Source organism: Rissa tridactyla, chromosome 8 (assembly GCF_028500815.1).
Source record: "Rissa tridactyla isolate bRisTri1 chromosome 8, bRisTri1.patW.cur.20221130, whole genome shotgun sequence".
NCBI lineage: Eukaryota > Metazoa > Chordata > Aves > Charadriiformes > Laridae > Rissa > Rissa tridactyla.
In genome coordinates, this window is record NC_071473.1 from 45,513,550 (window position 1) to 45,533,436 (window position 19,887).

General features: G+C 49.8%; 1 protein-coding gene across 1 annotated transcript; it reads right to left on the reverse strand.

Annotated features, from left to right (window-relative positions):
• Positions 1-5,626: 5,626 nt before the first annotated feature.
• LOC128913644 (vitamin D3 hydroxylase-associated protein) lies at positions 5,627-17,226 on the reverse strand. The gene is made up of 15 exons (XM_054211613.1): positions 17,017-17,226; positions 15,928-16,041; positions 15,441-15,584; positions 14,926-15,059; positions 14,398-14,604; positions 13,803-13,843; positions 13,065-13,189; positions 12,151-12,276; positions 11,305-11,402; positions 10,536-10,635; positions 9,935-9,978; positions 9,257-9,296; positions 7,187-7,295; positions 6,173-6,318; positions 5,627-5,871 (listed from the first exon to the last, which is right to left on the reverse strand). The coding sequence occupies exons 1-15, from the start codon at positions 17,224-17,226 to the stop codon at positions 5,743-5,745; spliced, it is 1,767 nt and encodes a 588-aa protein (XP_054067588.1). The 3' UTR covers positions 5,627-5,742.
• Between the last annotated feature and the right edge of the window lie 2,661 nt (positions 17,227-19,887).

Below are 19,887 nucleotides of genomic sequence, written 5' to 3' on the forward strand. Positions count from 1 at the left end.
TTCCAACCCAACACATTCTATGATTACAAAACTTTGCAAGGTTGCATTTGGTGGCCAGAGGCCCAGGACCTGATCCTGCTCCAACAGAGCGTGGAAAGGGAGGATATGGAGGTGGAAAGGAAGGTGAAGAGCCTTCTCCCATCAGGGCTAGGTAGTCCTCTAATGCTTGAATTTTCATCCATTTTCATGTCCATTCTTAGTGGTTATAAGTAGTTATATCACTGTTGTTTTCTGTAACTGTTTGTGTCAGCAGGGAACATTCTTCTCTTTGTTATTAACTGGGAAAATTTATGACAGACTCTGAATAAAATTGTCTTTGCCATCCTCTAAGAAACAGTCTGGAGATGACAGAAACTAGCTACGTGGTAACAAATTAAACTGGCCTTTTACCATGTTCGCTTCCAGTGGCACCCTTGCTCAGAGGGTGCCGCCTCAGCTGAGGCGCTGCTGGTTCCTCGAGAGCAGCGGCATGGGGAGATGCCTGCAGCCCATCCAGCTCCTGCTCCTGCTCCTGCCCCTGCTCCTGCCCCGTGGTGTTGGCTGCAGCAAGGGCCTCCAGAAGGCACATATGAACAGGATCAGCACACGGCAACACCCAGCCCTCTCCCAGCCTCCGCAATCCATGCAAGGGCTTCCCAAGGCAGAGGTGGGCTCTTTCTTTGCCTACATAACAGCAACATAACCTCTGTGTTGGGCTGAGCAAGTGTGGGAGTGTTTTTTCCTGTGCTGGGAAGTGTCAGGGCATTGGCTTCCCACATCCACTTGTGCACTGCGACCTGTGCTCCCATCCTGCCCTTTAGACGCTCGGCAAATGTTTAACGGAGCTGGAGCCGGCTGTGTCTGGAGCAGCTTGGTGTTTCAAAGGGCAGATTTATCAACAGGCGCAGCTGCATTTCCAGGTGGCCGGATGCTGCTGAGGAAGCCTCTTTCCCTATCCATGCGTGAGCACCTCCACCTCCTTCACGAACCAGAGGTATGGCTCCTCCTGCCACCACAAGGCCATGCATGGCATGGCCACGGGTAGCCCCACAGCTCCTGCCGCAGCCTGCAGTGGGGACACAGGCAGTGGGGAGCGACTGGAGGGAGCGAGGGTTGAATCCACCCTCAGGACTGGGATGGTTTCAAAATCCAAACCTGACGCTCCAAGAGCCATATGAAATTAAAGTCCCAGACATGGAGGGGAGCTGCTACATGGAGGCGGCTGGATGGGCTGGGTCACAGTGGGTGGCTTTGTGTGGACCCACATCTAGTCAGAGGGGAGCAAGGGGTGCTTGGGAGAAAAGTCTGCTGAGGAGGAGACCACTGTCCCTGTGGGGAAACGGAGGCAGGGAAGCAAAGAGATGTCCCAGGAGAAATCTCAGGTCAGTAGCAGAGGAGACAGACCTGCCTGACCCACAGGTCAGCGTTCACTCCTCCACATTCCACTGGGGTGCACTAAACAACCAAGGCCAAGTGCAATGTTTTTTGCAATGCTTTTCTCACGCGAATCGATGCAGGTCCAAGGCCAAACTCACCAGTGGAGTGAAGATGAAAGCCAAGACCCTTTTCACGAGAAGAGTCAGCCTGTAGCAGCTGGTCTGGGATTTCATTGTGGCAGTCACGGCATCTCCTTCGCTTTGGACCAGCACAGAAAAAAGGCAGTTTGACCAACTCAGACAGTCCATTCCTGTCCCCAGCAAGAGCTGCACCATCTTTGCGAAAGCAAAACTGCACTGATGTACTCTCATCCCGCTCCATCCAGCGCCTTCAGCTCTCAAGCAGGCCGGGTTTTGACAGAAATTTTCTGTAACTATCATCCCTCTAAATCAGTAATCACTATTTTTAAGTCAGCTTTGGCTCCATTTTGATTAAAATAACAAAGAATAAATCATGACAGTTGTATCTCATGTTCATGTTTTTAGAAGCAAACACTGAGGCGCTTTTTCAAAACAATTTACAAAATGAGGTATGTTAACTACGCTGCTCTGAAAGAATTTTAAAGACATTTCACAAAATGCAGAAATCACAGTGAAATGTGCTGGTCCCCTCTGGAGAAGTTTTTCCAGTTGGCTAAGAGGGCTAAATAAATGTTTTCTGGGAACTCTCCAGTTTCTGACTCATTTCAGCCTGGAATATCTATTGGAAGCATGAGATTTTCCTCGATTCCAGTCCAACTCCACCAACACTCAAAGAACATAACAGCTAGTACGAAACTCGCCGCTACTTATTCTGTTTCTATCAACTCTTTCTCGCGTTGCTCAGCAGGGACCCTGTTGTCTCTCCCTGAATAAACTGCGATATGATGGGGAGAGAAACCTCCCATACCGGCCCTCACACCTCTGACAGCAGGGACTGAACATCCCTACATCTTTTCCACTTTCGTGGGTATTGCACTATTTTCCTTGGGCCTTTCCGTAGCCAAGTGGATTGTATGGATCGTGCTTACAACTTCTCCAGCAAGGCAGAAACACCGTTAGCAAAGAGGCTGCAGAGAGCTGTCAGTTCTTCACCAGAAGTCCAGGAGCGTTCCTACGTCTTCCGTCGTGCCTGGTGTCGTGCACAGGTCTGTCCCCACCGAGTGACAGCGGAGACTTCAGCGCCCCGATGGTGAAGGGCTGGGATGTTCCCAGCTGCTCCATGGCTGGGCGCAAAGCCTACAGCAGGAAGTTGGGCTTTTCACTGGTCTCACCGTGGGCAAGCAGGGCAGGGGGGAGCCAGGTGATTTGAGTGCGAAGTAAGAGAACAGTAACCGGGGAGGGGGTGGGCGGGGGTGGAGAGTGAAAGAAAAAAATTTAAAAAAAAGAGAAAAGAGAAGATTGAGACTGTGCTTAGAGAGATGAGGATTTGTGCAGCTAACAGTTCTTTCGGAGCAAAAGATATACCAAACCTAGTTCTTGCATTTTTGTGTTTCATGGGTAAGCCTTGCTATGCCAAGGTGTTTCATTTTACCTACATTTTAAACATTTGATTTTGGCTACTTCAACTGTCTCCTCCCTTGAAACTTGTTGGAAATGAATGTCTGGTGTCCTGGAGACATTCATGTTTCTAATGCCCTCTGCCATGTCCTGTGACACCCGAGAGCTCTGTTCGATTTGGATGCTGTAGGAGGCCAACCGACCTGCCCTAACAACTCATGTTCTGCTGATATCAGATCTTCTAGAGAGTTTTATTTGCTCGTGGTGTCCTGACTATACAAAGCCTAACCCGCAAACTAAGAAAAAACCCTGCAAAATAAAGTAAAACCAAATAAAGAAGCTGGATTGTCTGATGACTCAACCTCTCAACCTTGCTCAGTTACTCACCTGGCCGCAGAATGAAACACGGGTTGAGGAGAACAGATTTAAATTCTTATTAAAATCAAGAGGAAGGAGGAAAAATGATCAAAACAAAGATGACAGCCAGGATATTGTGCTAGGGGTGAGAGAAGCGAGTGGAAACAAAGCCCTTTTGGCCCAAGGAGCATTTCTACCTAGTTGTCTGAGCCAGACCAAAGCCTGGGCTTTGGTCAGTGCCAGGTGGCTGGGACAAGCCCTCTGTAAACACAGGGTGCAGATGGCCGAGGGCTGCGCTGCCCGAGCCAACAGCTGATGGTGAAGGGGCCACGGAAGGGTTTGAAAGACAGCAGCAATGTGCCGGTGGGTGTGAGAAGGAGCTGACATCCTCTCACCATCCCCGGGGAGGTCTAGAGGAAGAACTCTCCTGTGAACCTATAGTTATGCCTGACAAAAGGCCTTTCCCTCCTTCAGCCTGAGCTCACCAGACTGCTCTCAGCATCACTTTCTCCACTTTGCCCCTACGTTCTTGCAGCAATGCCAACTGATATCACGGACAACCTGTCTTGAGAAGGACCTTGAGTTTTACTCCGGAAGGTGCTTTGCTCTCTGCCAAGCTGAGGCACTTATCTGCTCTTTAAATTCCTGAACAGACCTCTACATCTGGTCCGAAGCTGTGTCTTGTCTACCTGATGCCTCTTCTATCTTTTTCTGGGCCTGTCTCTACCTCATCTGCTTCAGCGCCAAGAAAGCTGTGGCTGAGCTGCAAACCAGGGCTGAGGACACCCATGCACTCTGCTTCAGTATCTGTTGGATGGGAGTGAGGACTTCCCTTTGGGTGTGGGGCCCTGGGAGCTCATTCTGCGGCATCTTGAGATATAATGATATAACGACTGGCTGGAGGCAGGAGAGGGGAGAGTGAGAGGAACGGTAAATCCCTTCCAGAGCCACCCACAAAGAGCAGCTGGAATGCAGAGTGCAAGTATGCACAGGGAAATTCCTTTTAGAAATAGAAACCTTCCACTTCATTCAGCCTTGCAAAGATATGGAGGGATACAGGAGCAAAGGACACTGTCCTTCCCTTGCAAAACAAGGTCTGTGCATGCTCAGATTTAGCCAGGAATACTACTTGGGCAGCTTACCTGTTTAGTGGTGAGCTCCCATCTTCCCTAGGAGAGGAGAGCTCTAAATCCTTCGCTCCTGGCCTGAGATAGTCACGGTCATTCGGCAGACTCCCATCAGGCAGGAGCTCTGTGGCTGGCACCGCCCAGCAGCAGTCCTGCAGAGACAAGGCATCTTCTGGGAGCAGGGCTGGGCCGTTGACCTTCTCCCTGCTGCTGAACGGAGGGTGGTGAGTCAGGCTGAGGAGTCAGGACTCATCCGTGTGACTCAGACCTGCTTGTGACCATGGGAGGCTGGTGGATGACTGCAGCATCCCTGCGCAGCCCCAGCGAGGGACATAAATAACAAGAGCAGAGTCACCCCTTGGCCCCTCATCTCTCTCCTCCTCTGGTGGAAATATTGCATCCAGCCCTGGCGCCTGGAGAGATACGCAGCTTGGAGAAGGCACGGATCATCGCTCACGTTGATGCCTTGTTTCAAGGCGCATTTACTTATTCAAAGCATTTCGGTCTCCTCCACCCCCCGCCTCCGCCTTCCCTTCCAGCCTCTTCCTCCACCATGAGCGTGAAGGACGCGTCGAGAAACGGCACACAATTGTGACAGTCAGGTTGGAAGCACCAAACGGTGCGAATGGTCTGAATGTAGCCACAAAAATGCTTAAACTTTTATTGCTTAAAGGCAATAAAAAAATCCCCAACCTTCTTTTCCCATTGCTTACCTGGAAGAAACAATAAGGAACAGGAATGAAGACAGACCAGTTACCATTTCTCACAGCTTATGCTTAAACAATGAAAATTAAGCTCTCCAATACTCACTGCCCAGCTCAACTGCAGAGCCCACTGCCACTGGATGGTGTGGAAATCAAGAGAGTAACTGAGTTCAGGAAGGGGCCCAACAAGTTCACGAAGGAGAACTTTCTTGGCAGCTATTAAGAATGACGGGCTGACTGCAACTTTCTGCCAAGAAGTTTCTTAGCCCAGAGAGGGAATCCGTCACTTTACTCGCCCGCACACATCCACTCCTGCCCACTGTTACTGTTGGAAGTAAAATATTGGGGTAAACAGCTCTTTGGTCTCATATCATACAACAGATATTTTTACCACTATAGTTATTGGACTCCTTTAGTTCAGCATTAACTCTCATTCCTTTCTTTTTTTCTTTTTTTTTGACTCAATTTATCTCTAACAAAGAAGGACAATTTGGACAGAGATGTGATTTTTGCTGACTATTTAAAAACAACATTTATTGCCAGTTTATTGAAGCGGTGGTTCAGTGTCTGCAGGTCGCTATCTACTTTGCTTTGTGCAAGGTGGCTGGAGTGAAGGGCAGGGAAAGAAAAGTCGTCATAGTGAAGGCAGGTTCCCAGGAATCACAGATTTCTCTTTGTGCCACGGGCAAGTGTCTCCACCTCCTTCATGAAGCGAAGGCACAGCTCCTCCTGCCATGGCAGAGCCACGCATTGGACGGCCACCGGCAGCCCCACGGCTCCTTCCACAGCCTGCAAAAATTATGCATGGTGCTGAGTCAGAGCACCTGGGGAGGCACAAGAGAGAACATTGTCTTTTGATGTTATAGGAAGAGAAGACGAAGGAAGACACGCAAGGGGACAGTTGTCAGGCTGATGTACACCAGCCCAGCTGCACCACATGCAGGGCAATAACGCGGTGTATGCAAACTGCACTACTAAACAAGCTCCCACACTCATCAGGAGATGCAGACAAGCCTGGGGACAATGTGCCAGAAGTGTCACTGTGCCAGTCACAGCCTTCTGCTAAGACTTAAGCTCTTTCCCCACTGACCTCTTTCAGCCTCTTATCCCAAGGGTCCCCGTAGTGCCCTCGGTAATGCTTCAGTTCTTCTTCGTCGGCTCTTGTGACGGTGCTGACCGGCACCACCCCGGCAGGGAAGTTTAAGACGTTGTATAAATTGGTATAGGAGGTCGCCGCTGGAAAAGATCACACAGAGAATGCAAAATGGCAAAATTTAGTGTGCTGGACCACCAATGACTTTCGGATGATAATTCAGGCTGCAGGAACTGTAGACTGGAGTTGCTGGACCATGAAAACATGCTGCTTTCAAAGGGACTTTTGATGGAGAGGTTTGAGGGCCACATGGCCGATGAGACCGGAAAGAGACACATGCCTTCACCTGTCAGTCAGGTGGAGGTTAGATTTGCTCTGGGAGAGACAGATGCGAATATTTGATCTGAGTCAGAGTCTGCATCTATGTCTCCCATACTTCAGGGAAAAATCCCAGCTCTCTTTCCAAGATAATCCAGAATTCCACTTCTGTAACACCATCGTGAGGATTTTGGATCCCAAAGGGCCATTGCTAGAGAGATGGAGGACCCTGACTATTTGCTGGAAGCTATAAAAAATGGCCTTTTTCTGCGAGTCACAGGCAACAAGCCTTTCTGCTATTTGCAAAGTCTTGGGAAATGTAGAATGGCCACATTCAGAAGAGCCTGGCCTTGTACTAAGGTCTACCACCCTTCTGGCAACTATCTTCACAGCCAGTCTCTGCTGCAAGAGCACCTCTTGGGCTTTCTACAGGACAGACGATGCAGGGAAACTCACCCAAGAATGACTGGGACAGATGTGCCGCTAACTGCTGCCCCATAATAATCCAAACACCTGCAGCTCAGACGAGGTGGGCACATGAGAAGACCCACCCAGAGGAGACATCTCTTTTGCTTTCTTCCCCAAGTGGAAGACCAAACACCGTACATGGTTTGGGGAACGTCCAAGGGACCAAAATATCTTGCTCACGCACACCACCATGGATGCATCCAGAGACACCTCAACAGAGATTACCAAAGAGCTTCCCAGCGTAGCCGTGGTTGAAGGCTGGCCCCAGCGCAGGACAAAGAATCACATCCAGCCTCAGCTTCCTCCATTTAGCAATGAATTCAGCACAGTAAACCTGGAAGGAAAGACAGAGGAGATGACAAACAATGTCTGTTGGACAGCAGCGGCAGATCAATGCCTGCAGCATGGGAAAAGGAAGAAAAACCCCTTCCTGGATACAACTGAAAAATCAAAGAAAATCTGAGCTGTGCTTTGATAGAGGCAATTGGATTTTGGTTTTCCACCCTTAGGTTTCCTGTCAGAATACCACGTGCTGCCCCAACCTAGACATTAACGCTAGGTGGGCACTTCAGAGTTGTTTTCTTTGAGTATTAACCCAATCCTTCCTATGAACAATATTGTCTTTGGATTTTCTTGAACGGAGATTGACAATAGTTTGAAGAATTTTTTCTACCCAACTAAAGAGGCAAATTTCCTAAAAGCTTTAGTTATTTTGGTAGAAGAATCTAGAAGACATTCTGCAGCCATATTCTGGCTACAGGGACACGTTTGTCCCATGGTCCAGCCCCTGTTCTGCACAAGTCTCTCACTCCAAGTTTTCTGTTCAAGGGTCTTCCGCAGCTCTCACAAAAGCCCCAGCCACGAGGGGCTTTTTTAGTCTGACCTCAATTTCCATCTGCAGTCTGAGATCCTTCCTGCTGAAAGTTCAACCAATGAGATGGGTTTCCAGGAAATACAGTCAGTGTAGCTAACCTGGTTTGGTTCTGTTTTGGTTTTGTTTTTTTTTTTTTCCCTCTGCGAGAGAAGCTGGTCACTAGCCAAAAGTTTTCAATCAGCTCTTGTTTGCAGTAGAAGAAAAAATGTGAATATGGTTTCACTGAAGAAAAACAATCCAAAGTATCTCTGAGGCTGGCAAACCTTTTTAAGAGGGTTTTTGGGTTGGTTTTTTGGGGTTTCTTTAGTTTTTTTCGTTGGTTTTTTTTTTTTTTTTTTTTTTTTTTTTTTCCAGGGGAAGAGGCATGTGTTTACACCTAAAAAAAAAAAACCCCAAACCCATTTCCTTCCGAACACTCTGGTAAACGCGATGACTGGGCAGGTTTGCAGGAGCTTTTCCTCTGCCCTATAACCTGTCAGACCCGCTGCAAGCCAGCCTGCACCTTCTCCCGGTGCCTGGCACTGACGGGGGCTGCGTGGTGCGGGCTGGGGGCACGTCCCTGCTCGGGGAGGGTTGCCAGGGTGTCCCTGGGAACGCAGATCCTGCCTTGTGGGGAGGATACCAAAACAGATCAGCTTCTTCGGCCTTGCAAAACACCAGCTGAAAAGGGGATACGATCACTCTCTATAAATAGATCAAGGACGACAGAGGGAGTGGAAAATACCAGAAAGGAGAGGTGCTATTTGAGCTCAAGGACAGGAATAAAATGATCAACTGGAAGCGAATAAACAGCACGGGAAATATGAAGATTTCCAACCATCAGAGCAGGGAGGAGAGAAGCTGGCCAATAAAAACTAATGCAAGCATTTTAGGAGGAACCTGATGAGTTTGTGGGCAGCACTGGACTCAGTTATCCAGGAGAGTGCTTTCTGTCCTCTGTTCCTGATGCCAAACGAGTTCATACAAAATCCACAGAAGCCAAAGAGCTCGCAACCACAATTTTAGACTCCTAACGTCTCCACTTGATAGTTCAAACATGGTCTTAGCTCATGACAATAGCACCTAATGTCTGAAATTAAGGATTTGCACCAAGACAGAAAGAAGAAAAAAATAAACCCTCATCTTTAGTGGCTGCTCTTATACTATTTCTGCTTAGAAAATGCAAGGCAAAGGATAATCTTTCCTCATCCTCCAGTAAATAGAGATCTTCACATGAACATCTATTGCCTTCAGCTCTTGTAACTTCTTGCAAAGCTTGACTTTCAAAAAAAAGCCCAGGCCAGATGCTCCATTTCCATATGATCCATTTCCAACCCCGAATCCATCACAGAGCTCAAAGCAATTGCTTAGAAACTTTAGGGATCTCTCACTACATTTAGTATGGAAAGAGGGGAAAAAAAAAAAAAAATAGATCACATTACCGCCACTGCTCCATGCTGATCCCAGAGATTTTTGGCAGACCTGGAAAGGTGGCAGAATTAATCAACTTTGGGACAGAAAACAATGAACAAAACACACAGAGTGCCCATTGTTATGGAAACCGCCTGACCCTTCTGGGAACAAGCTATAGGTTCACCCAGCCCATTCCACTGGGTTCACATGCGCTTACAGGTACATCAGAAGAGCTTAAAAGCAGGCCACCATGCTAGAGCACTTACACAAAGATCATGGCAGCCTTCCAAATTCACTTGCTCCCGATTTAGTGTGTCTCTGTCTCTCTTGGAGGGCCAGGTACTTCACACCACACCGCACCCGCATGCAGAGACCTCTGCATTGACTCGGCACATGATGCTCTGGGTACCAGTATCCACCTGATAGGGGAAGTAGCCCGTATCTGTCTGTGCTGATCTCCATGGAGACATCCTAGCCCTGCCACGGTGGGGAACCTTGAGCAATTAGAATAAACTCTGGCTGCGTAGCCCCAGATAAGACTGTGCTAAGCCCAGGTGGTGCTGAGGCAGCACATATTCACCTGGCTCAGCCTATGCGGCACAGCTCCATGACAGGGCTTCTCCCAGCAAGCTGGCATCTACCTGCGTGAACCAGTGGACACATCCATGTCCATCCCTTTTCTCTAGAGCTACTTCAGTGCGTCTTACCCCACTCCACAGAGAGCGCTGAGATCCCGAGCGATTCGTGGGTACTTTCGGAGGGAAGAGAAAAACTTGGGATTAGTCAACATCCATGCAGATGAAATAGCTGGCTACCACACGATTGCATTTTGGGGACACTTCTCCTAGCAGAAGTGGCTCTGAAGAACAGGTATGGTTTCCAATGAAGTGGTTTTACTCCCACATTAATTTATACATTTAATCTCATGCCAATAAGGCTCTAGACCACACTGCTAGCCCTGGAGAACATCTTCTGGATGTGGGGATGCTGTTTAGATCCTTGCTAGTGATATCCATTCTCTTGGAGCCCAATGCTGGATGAGCTAAATGGCTCATGGGTTCCTGACAACAGATCATATTTTGACCTCACCATGCAAAAGTCCCACAAAAGACTGTCACACCCACTTGAGAAGTTCAGCCTGGATTTAGGGACTAATTGTATTTAAGAGTATTTCACTATGAAGCCCATCAGGCAATTAACACAAAGCAGCAAAGCACTTCTTGAGGGGAGCAGCCTACCTCCCTGCACGCGGAAACTTCCCCACCTTGCAGGTTTCCTCTAACACAGCTGAGATGTCCACACACTTACTATGGGTTTCAAAATGACAGCCAAGATCCTTTTCACCAGAGTAGGAAGCCTGTAAGTATTGAACTGGGATTTCAGGTTGGGATCCACGATGTCTCCTTTGCTGGAAGGGCAGAGAGTGAAGGAGAAGTCAGGACAAGCCATTTGTGCCAGAGCTACAGCAGCAGCAGCAGCGCTGTTTCCAGAGCAGGGTTTGTCCTAGAGGGAAGTTGCTAGAAGACAAAATCTGCCTGTTTCAACCCAAAACGCTGAACAAGAAGTGCTCATGTGGGGTTTAGACGCTCAGGAGTGAATGCTCACTGCAAAAGTTATAGAGAAATACATACTTTACTGCCTATGTTGTCAGTGCTGTAAAGGCTCTGGAGTGCTTTGCAGTGGTGGGACCACTTACAACCCTGGGCATGTTTCACCTTGAAGTGACTGAGCGGCTGGGTGGGCGTTTGGCTGCTAGCCAGGGCTACCCCACCAAACTTCCATAAGAAGTTCTCTAATTTATGATATTTCCCGTGTGCCATGGACTAATCACACAAGCAAAACCAGTTGCCACAGCACTGCTGACACGTCGTATCTTATTACCCTACTGCGTTATCCACGTGTGTGAACTGCTCTTGTGAACTAGCTGCTGCTCATGCTAAATTCATCCTTCCGGAAATTGCTCCTCTGCTGCTCGTTATTTAGCTCGCACCCTCAAGAATATAAACACTCTGGATGCAGCCACTGGCTATGCAGTGCCAAGTCTCATGGCCCACAGCGAAACGGGGTTTTTACTCACAAGCAGTCCACCAGGTGAGCAGCACCATCCGAGAAAATCCCTCTGGTGAACAGCTCGTCTACCACGTAGTCAATCTTGGGTGGTGCAAAGGGAACAAGCTGCAAGAAAACCATCCCTGTTTGAGAGGCAGCAAAGATGAATGGTTCATGGAGCCCCCTGTGAACCTCCCTGTCTCACTAGTGAGGTGAGTGGGAAGTGGTGGGAAGCTTACACCCTCCTGGCTGCTGTAGGACCCCATTTTCAAAGGGACCTCGGTTAGCAGCATCTGCCCACTGTCCTCTTCCCTCTCCAAGGCATTAGCCACGTATTGTGACCTGGCACAGGCTCCACTCCTCCACATTTTAGAGAAGAATTTTTAGAGGCTTCAAAACACCAAGTATTTTTAATTAATTTTCATCATTGGAACAGCGCCCATATAGAAATTCCCATCAGTGAAACCACATAATAATTCAGTCTAGACCTGGGGGGTCAAATGCTCCAAACCCCCTTCCCACTTACCCACCAAGAAATCTGTAAACTGCGTTTAACAGCTGAGGAATCGTGGAAACTGTTGAGAGTTTGATATTTATGGGAAAATCAAACATGATGGGAAAAACAGTGCTTTAGAAAAGGGTAACTTGGAGATATCTGAAGGTGATTCTCCTGTCTGCTAGGCCAGGAACATAAGCAAGATTGCTTTGGTTTGGGAAACAAACTGCTGGAGGTGCCTTCCTCTTTGGGATCCTTGCAGCAGGGAGGGATGGTCCCTGTTTTATGGGCAGCAAAAGCAGACATGGGAAGTAACTTGTCCAAACTCTGTAAGGAGAAGGATAACAGCTCCAGCCAACCACAGGCATGAAAACCCACCGTGTGCCCTGCATCCTGGAGGAGCTTCCTTGTCTGCTGGACTGCCCGTTTCATGCTGGGTGAGGGCTGGAAATAGCCGTCTCCTTCATAATATCCAATCCGAAGTGGCTTTGAACTGGTGTAAACCTGTGAGAAGAGGACATCACTTGCAGACATGAGATTGGACCATTCCCAGGGCTCAGAGAGGCAGCAACTGAGGTCTTGTGGATTGGAGGAATGATGGGGGCAATAGAGCTGGTGGAAAACAGTGTTGTCCGGAACATAGGTCTCCAGAAGTGGTCCTTGGTATGATCTTTCTGACACCACCTCCTACCATATGAACATGTCCCAATGAGATAGCAGGTGTGATAGCACCTGTACAGACAACATGCCTGGGATGCCTGGCTATGGACTGAGTTCAGGGGCCTGTTCCTCTAGGGTAAGCGACTGGTCTGTATTGTCTGGGTGTCAAGGACAACTGAAAGATCCTGGGATCCTAGGACCTGAGCCAGAAAGACACAATCAGATGGTAGAAGCATAGAGCCAATGGCAAAGGGGAATGATTTCTTAGGTCAGTGACTGTTAAATCAGGCTCTCAAAGTTGTGAGGGGTGAATTCCTCTGATCAGGAGAAATCAGCTCCTTTGGGGATTGAGCCATGATGGCAGAATGGAGACAACGAGCTTATTCTGGACATTGCTGGGAAGGGAAGGGGTCAGTATCTGGCAGGTCTCATCACGGCAAGCCAAGAGGGGCCTGCCAACCCTGCTGTGTGGCTGCTTCTTGTGGTTGCTCATGCTGAGTGTCCTCTGTTCAGAGGGACACTTACTTCCCTGGGTGCTTCACTATCTTGAGACATGAAACCAGACAGGGTTCTCCCAAGATGTCACTTTATTGCTGGGCAAATGGAGGTGTGGGGTTGCCTCTGAGCCTTACCTCCTCATCGAAGGGGATGGGGGGCACGGTGGGGTCCAGCCGGAACATCTCCTGGCAGAGCAGCGCCTTCATGCAGAGGGCCAGGCTGTCCACATCTCTCGCCATTGGCCCCAGCATCCCTGTCACTGCAAGCACAAAGGTCCTATCACTGCAGGCAGATGGGCTGGTGCTGTCTCACAGTTACCGGTAGGGGCCCAGCATGGAAGAGTTTCAGTCAGGCCAGGGAAGAGGAACGGGGAACGAGTGTAACGGGCAAGGAGTAAGGAGGTCCATCAAGGACAATTTGTAAGTCTCAGAGCAGAGGTAACCTACTGGGGCTGACCTTCTGGGCCAGGCTTCTGCAGGCACAAGGCTTGCTCAAGCGAAGCAAGGACCATAGCCCTCCTGCCAACAGCAATACCGTCTGTCAGCAGATGAAGCCAGCAGAGACTCCTGGAAGCATCTCCAGTGAAACATCCCAGGACTCTGGGACGCAGGTCTCACTTACTGCTATGCATTGCCTGAACGGGTGTTGCTTCAATTCTGTTCAGATTCAGCCAACACCTACCGCCATCCAGAACAGAACAAATGGTGCAAAAACGTAATAGCACAAGGCAGGCCCTCGTCTAATAGATCACTGGTTTTGACTGGTCATGAGACACATAACCGAGCAAGCACATTTGCTGGCATTTCAGCAGTAGAAGGAGATGTAAGAAGCAAAGGTTTGGCAGTAGTAACATGGGGTATGGATGGACTCACCTGATTTCATTCCTGTGATAGAAGAAACCACACCCAGTTTGCTAGGAACATAATGGGAGAAGCAGATTAGTAGCCGCTCTCGCTGGAAGGCAGATCACCGCGCTGGGTTGCAGACTTTCCGTTTGCTCCCAGTCAACGTCTAGGAGGGCAAAAGGTCCTGCAAAGACTCGATGCTTTCTAGGCTAGGAAGCCTTCCATGGGCTGTAAGCTGCTGGGGACTAGAGACTGTTTTTATCGTCTCCTTTCCCCGGTCCATCCAATCCCTCATCTATGAGCAAACCACCTCTGATAAACAGAAAACTCTTACAAGCAAAGCAAGGGCTGGAAAACATCTGAAAAGGAGATGACCCTGTAGTATTTGCTTTCAGCTTCCTGGCCAGAGCTATTAAAAATTGAATAAGTCTTTGCTGTATTAATGGATGGAGATCCCATGTCATTAATAAAGTCCTTAGCCCTAGCTGACACAAGGGAACAGGCAGGTGCTAACCTAAACCTGGAGGAAACCACAGACACTACTGCAAAGTTTGATGCACTGTGAGGGACGCTTTGCAGTCTCCACAGTGGGTGGAAGAAGAGGACAGATGTTGGGATGTACCTGATCCTGTTGCCTGTGGGTTTGAGCCCGCACAGCCCGCAGAAGCTGGACGGCAGGCGGATGCTGCCAGCTACATCCGACCCGATGCCCAGGATGGAGCCTCCTCCTGCGATCAGAGCTCCCTCCCCTCCCGAGGAGCCCCCAGGGCTCTTCTGGTGGTCAAGAGGGTTCAGCGTCTGGCCAAAGATGAGGTTGCTGCAGTCATAGCTGGGGAGAGGAAGATCAGCAGCTGACTGAGGTACTTCTGTCTCTGCAAACCATGAATACAGGGCACAGAGCTTCCACCCAGGGATGAGTGTGGAATTAGTCCCAGCAGGTAGAATCAGCATGAAGTCGATTTGTTGGGACAGTTGAATTTAAGAAGAAAGAGGCATCAAATATAAGAGAAATAATTTCATATTTAAATGAGGAGGCAATTAACTCAACATGCATGGACAAAGGTGGGAGCTTGTGCATGCAGGCCCACCCTCTCTCAGATAGCAAGAGTTACATTTCATGGCATTTTCATGAAGGTGAACAAATGATTACTTTATCATCGTCTGTGGGATGTTGGTTTTCACGAAGGGGATTGCCCCCTGGCTCTTTAGAACCTGGATGATGACACTGTCTTCTTCCATCACTTGGCCCAGAAACTTCACCATCCCTCCAGAGGAGACGTGGCCCTTGGGGATGGGAAGCAAAGCTCTTTAGGTACCAGGAAAGAAGCTGTTTGGAGCTGTGACAATAACAAACGTTAAGTCCTGATGCCCCCCGTGACAAAGTTCCCACCTAACTTTTCTCACAGGCAGAGCAAGATCTGACTACCCGAGGGAAAATCAAATCTGAGCAGGTTAGACATTTCTGCAGAAAACAAAATTTTCCATGAGAAGAAAGGTCCCACAAATATTTGGTCCAAAACATCCTTATCTGAGGGAACTCTCAGCTCTTGTATGGGGTGAAAAGGAACAAGCTGGATCCCTTGTATGGGGGCAGAGGAGTAGAGGATTGGGCATCCTGACCTGTTCCCAACCCCACGCCAAGAGGCAGGGGAATCAGGGATGTACCTTGCAGTTAATGTGGTCCTTGATGCTGATGGGAATGCCATAGAGCAGCCCCTTCTCCTTCTGCTTCTTCAGTTTCTGGAGCTGATCCTCACAGCCATGAATGAAATCTACCACACAGTTCACCTCCCGAGTTACCTCCAAAGCCTTGCCAGAGAGGTCAGGCAAAGAGCAGCAAGACAGATGAATGGACGGAAGGAAGGAAACAGCATGTAAGTTGAGTTTGCAAGCTGCAATATCCTCAAACCTCCAGCATGCATTATTCGGGCCTCACTTCTAAACTTTAGATGTTTCTTGCTGGGATAATTTTCTGCCCTGGATCTCCGTCCTACCTATTCGCCCATAAACCACCCTTCAGCCACCACAGTATTGATGAATTGTGATCCTCAGCATTGTTAGTTCTCTCAGCAGAGATCTTGTTTTTTGATTTGAAAACCCCTGCTGCGGAAGAGCCCCCCAGCATCTCTCCCATGCTGGAGGCATCACTCACTTTGCCCATGTAGGAGTAGAGGACACTCTCTGGGGACAGGGACCCCTCCTTTAGCTTCTCTGCCAGCTCAACCATCGTCAACGAAAGGATGTGTGCAGTCTGGGTGCCTGGGTTCTGCAAAGGGTAGGAAATTGGGTGCAGAGGGAAGAAAATGACAGAAAAGGCTCGTGTTGGGGCTGCGAGTACCCAATTCTAACACCTGCCCAGCAATGACCTTGAATGGAGAATTTTAGGAGACGTTCCCTGTAGAAATGCAGACCTCCCACACAGCACTGTGTGTGCTGGAGTGGGGAATTTGCTGACGGGGAATTTGCTGAGTCTTGGTTCATAAAAACAGAACCAAAACAGGCAGAAAACTGCTTCTTGACCGGAGAGTTGCATAAACCTGTACGAGAGGTTTGACCTATCTCTGTTTACTCTCATGCGGGCCTTCACCCCCCTTCTAACTCATAGACAACGTGTTGAATAGCAGTTCAACCAGCTAAAGTTTTACAAAATGTATCATTAACACAAGTGTGTGGCTATTTGCAACCTCCCCCACAAGAAAAGAGTAGCAATGGGTATTTATTCAGGGTTTAAGACAAATCCCAAATCCAAGGACCTGACCTAAAATCCAGATGCTCCTTTACCTGGGTGTGGGCAAGAAGAAATGTCCTTTGGTCACCGATGTGCAGATGTTGGAGGGAAGTGAAGCCCCCCTGCCCTGTACTTTGAGGACAATGGGGCAGACAGGTCCCTATGGAGGGGCAGAGGTGAGGAGGACAGGAGAAGAAAGGCTTAGCAGGAGGGTTGGATGAGGAGAAAATTGCATAGGGAGGTCTGAGGCGGTTATCTCATTCAGAGGGTCCCAAACTCCAATCCGTCATTCATCCTCAGGTCTGTATTAATACTTCTTTTATGCTGCCTTCACAGTGGGGTTGGGTTTTTTTGGGGGTCACAGTGGAGGGTGGTGACCCTCAAAAAAATAGGTCATGATCCAAAACGTGCTCATGTCCTAACCATCATTCAAAGACGGATTGATCAGGACTTCCCCCTTTCTTTGGTTACCCAAAATAAAATCCCTCCCACACACATTTCTCCCCAAATTACCTCTTGCTTAAACCTGCGAGCTGCCTTCTCCATTCGCTCCAGGGCCAGATCCCGTGTCCTCCTTGCCTCCTCCATCTTCTGCTGGATCTGCCTACGTCCCAGCCATTTCACTAGCACAACAGCTGCAGCTGAACTGCAGAGCAGAGCCGAGAGGGCGCGAGGGTCTGCCCAGGATGGATCTAGGACCTGCCACAGTCGCTCTTGGGTCATGATTTCTCTCCCAGTCCTTCCTGTTCTGGTCAAGTTATGGAAGCCTGGGTCTCCCACCTTCTCCTAAGGAGAGCTGATGAATGCAGGCTATGCGAATGCCTGCTGTGCAAGATCAGTTCTGAGGCAGAATTGCTTTAACAAAGTCCAGGAATGGAATTTTTAGACCATGGACTTTGAAAGGGTCTGCCCGCCAGAGAAGCATTGTGGGTCGGGCTGCAAAGCAGCATGCTCAGCTCGCGCTGGGTTTGGGGTGGTGGTGGTGGGGGGTGTCCCCCAAGGCTGTGTCTCCCCAGGCCGCTGCCGGCTGCTGTGCCTGGCTGCTGAGAGCGGACAGAGCTGATAAACGGAGCTGAACGTCTGCAAAGCCCAGGTCTGGGCTATCCCCACTATACCCACGTGTAATAATTAATTGACAGTTAAGCCCATTAACTAGAGGTGCTCAGCCATCATCTCTGTCCTCCTGGACACCAGCATGTGCAGCCCTCAGAGCCTGGGACAACACGGCTCTGCTTGTCCTGGGGAACCCGCTGCAGGGGGTGAAATTGCGCCTATTGGAGAGGAAGGAACTCAGGAGGACCAGGAACGTGAAGGTGATGCAGGGCACAGCAACTCCAGAAAGGTGGTGTGGAAGGAGCTACCTATCTGAAGATGCCTTCAAGGAGTATGACTGCTGGGTGTCATTTTCAAGCCACGATCCTTTGAAACGCATTTTGGCAACCCATATCAAGGGGTGAGCACTTTTGGGAAATCCTCTCTGATAGACCCAGTATCCTTACCTGCTCTCCAGTTTCTAAGCCATCTTCCAGCCAGCACAAGGCAAAGGAGCTGGACCATGCAGCATTGCCAGCCCCAGGAGCTGCCCCTCGCCACGGTGCCCCCCACCCATGGGACTGTCCCCAAGAATGCAGGAAGGAGGGGCTGAAAAAAAAAATAAAAATGAAGCTTCTCTCAAACCTCGAGGGTCTGTAAAGCCCGTGGGGAAGGAACAGATGTCGTCTCTGCAAATTCATTGCCGAGATGCAAGGCAGCGTTGCCGTAGCTGGAGAGCTGCTGCCTCTGCTCCAGGGAGTAGCAGAGCTTGTAAGGAGGCTTCATCCAGGGTAATCATTGCTCTCTGACGGAGAGGTCTCGTTTAGGGGGGTCGAAAGCCAGTGGTCGTGCTGCTATCACGTTACCTCACCTGGTCCTGAACACGTCCCGTGGGATTATTCCTGTGGCAGCATGGAGGGAGCTTGGGGAAGAAGCAAGAGCTTGTAGAGAAATTGGTGGCTAACTGGAAAGGTGAGGAGGATCCTCCCTGCTTGGCCAGGACGGAGAGCAAAAAGAGCCAAACAACTCAATGTGGGTGTCACCAACCTCTCCCCACTGACTGGGGGGGATCTGGCCTTCATTGCCCCATCCCAGCCTTAAGCTTCGGCGCTGCCATTCACACTGACCTCCCTCTGCCCAGGCTGGGCTGGGAGCAGCCTGCAGGTGGCCCTCTTTGGCAACCCCAAGTCCCCGGAGCCACACAGCAGCTTTGGCCCTGCCCGGCGTGCTGTCCGGTGGCTGTGGGCATGGCTTGGTGGAGGTCTTCGCTCAGGGTTTCCAGTGAGGAGCAGCTACTGGTTCAGGTTGAGTGGTGTCTCCGTCGTTTGGACTCCTGCACCCTGCCCACCTCCGTGCCAGGGAGAGAGCAGTTAAACCAAGAGAGCGATGCAGTGCTTGGCCCTCCGGGACCATGGGTGCAGGTGGCATCGCCTCTCCTGGGACAAGATCCTCCAGGCTTGAATTTTAAAACGCAAACAGATAAACCTCATCCGGCATTTTCTGTGTGGGCAGGGAGGACCCACGACTGGTGAAAAAACCTGCTTGAGCTCTACTGGGGCTTGGCTTTACATAGCGTTCAGTCCTGGGATGCCTGGAGCCCCCTCCCTCCTTTTTTCAAAGCCTGCTGGTACAGAATCAGGGTCCTGGGGGCTGCTTTCTCCTAGGCTGGGATAAACCTCTCTGCCCGGCCCTTGAAAAGACCCCATGTGTTTGTATGACTCTGGTTTAAACAACAATAAGTCAAAAAAAAACCCAAACATAAATCCTGCCAGAGCTTTGTTACAATCCGCTTGTGACCGGTACACTGGGAAAACACTTTCATGTTGTGATATCCCTTTCTGGAGCACCCTCGGAAACCTGCCGGGAGCAGCTGTCGCTGTCAGCAGCTGGAAAAACCACACTGGAAAACCTGGCATGGCTGCCTCCGGCAAATGGGAGGAGAGGGTGTGCAGGGCAGGCTGTCTGTCTGACCCTGGCATGCTGCTTTATACACGAAATACTGTGAGCTGAAGCACTTCATACCTCTGCTCTGTATAAGAGCAGGGGTAGGTGCCTGAAGGAGCCGGGAGTTACGGATCACTCCAGCTTTCCCCTCCATGGCGTGCAGGGTGCCAGCAGCCCTGCGCTGCGGGAAGCGGGCCAGCTTCTTCCCTGCTTGCCAAAGTTTGCTGGCAGGCTCAGCTTTGACCTCGGATTGCTGGTCTGCTGCAGGGAAAACACTGGGTTTTGTCCTCGGGGAGCCGAGAACGGAGGGGAAAATCCCTTTTCCTACCGTACTCCAAGTAGGAGCCTGAACAACTCAGACAAAACCAGTCCCCGCCCGTCAGCTTCCCCATTTGTAAGAGAAGGATC

Bases quoted from the DNA above. Each gene is read 5' to 3' on its own strand.
- LOC128913644 (XM_054211613.1), bottom strand. From the start codon at position 17,226: ATGACCCAAGAGCGACTGTGGCAGGTCCTAGATCCATCCTGGGCAGAC. The intron at 11,403-12,150 runs GTGGGTTTTCAT...GTTTTCTTGCAG, and splicing joins TCCAGGATGCAGGGCACACG to CTTGTTCCCTTTGCACCACC. The intron at 10,636-11,304 runs GTGAGTAAAAAC...CTGCCCTTCCAG, and splicing joins GCTCACCTGGTGGACTGCTT to CAAAGGAGACATCGTGGATC.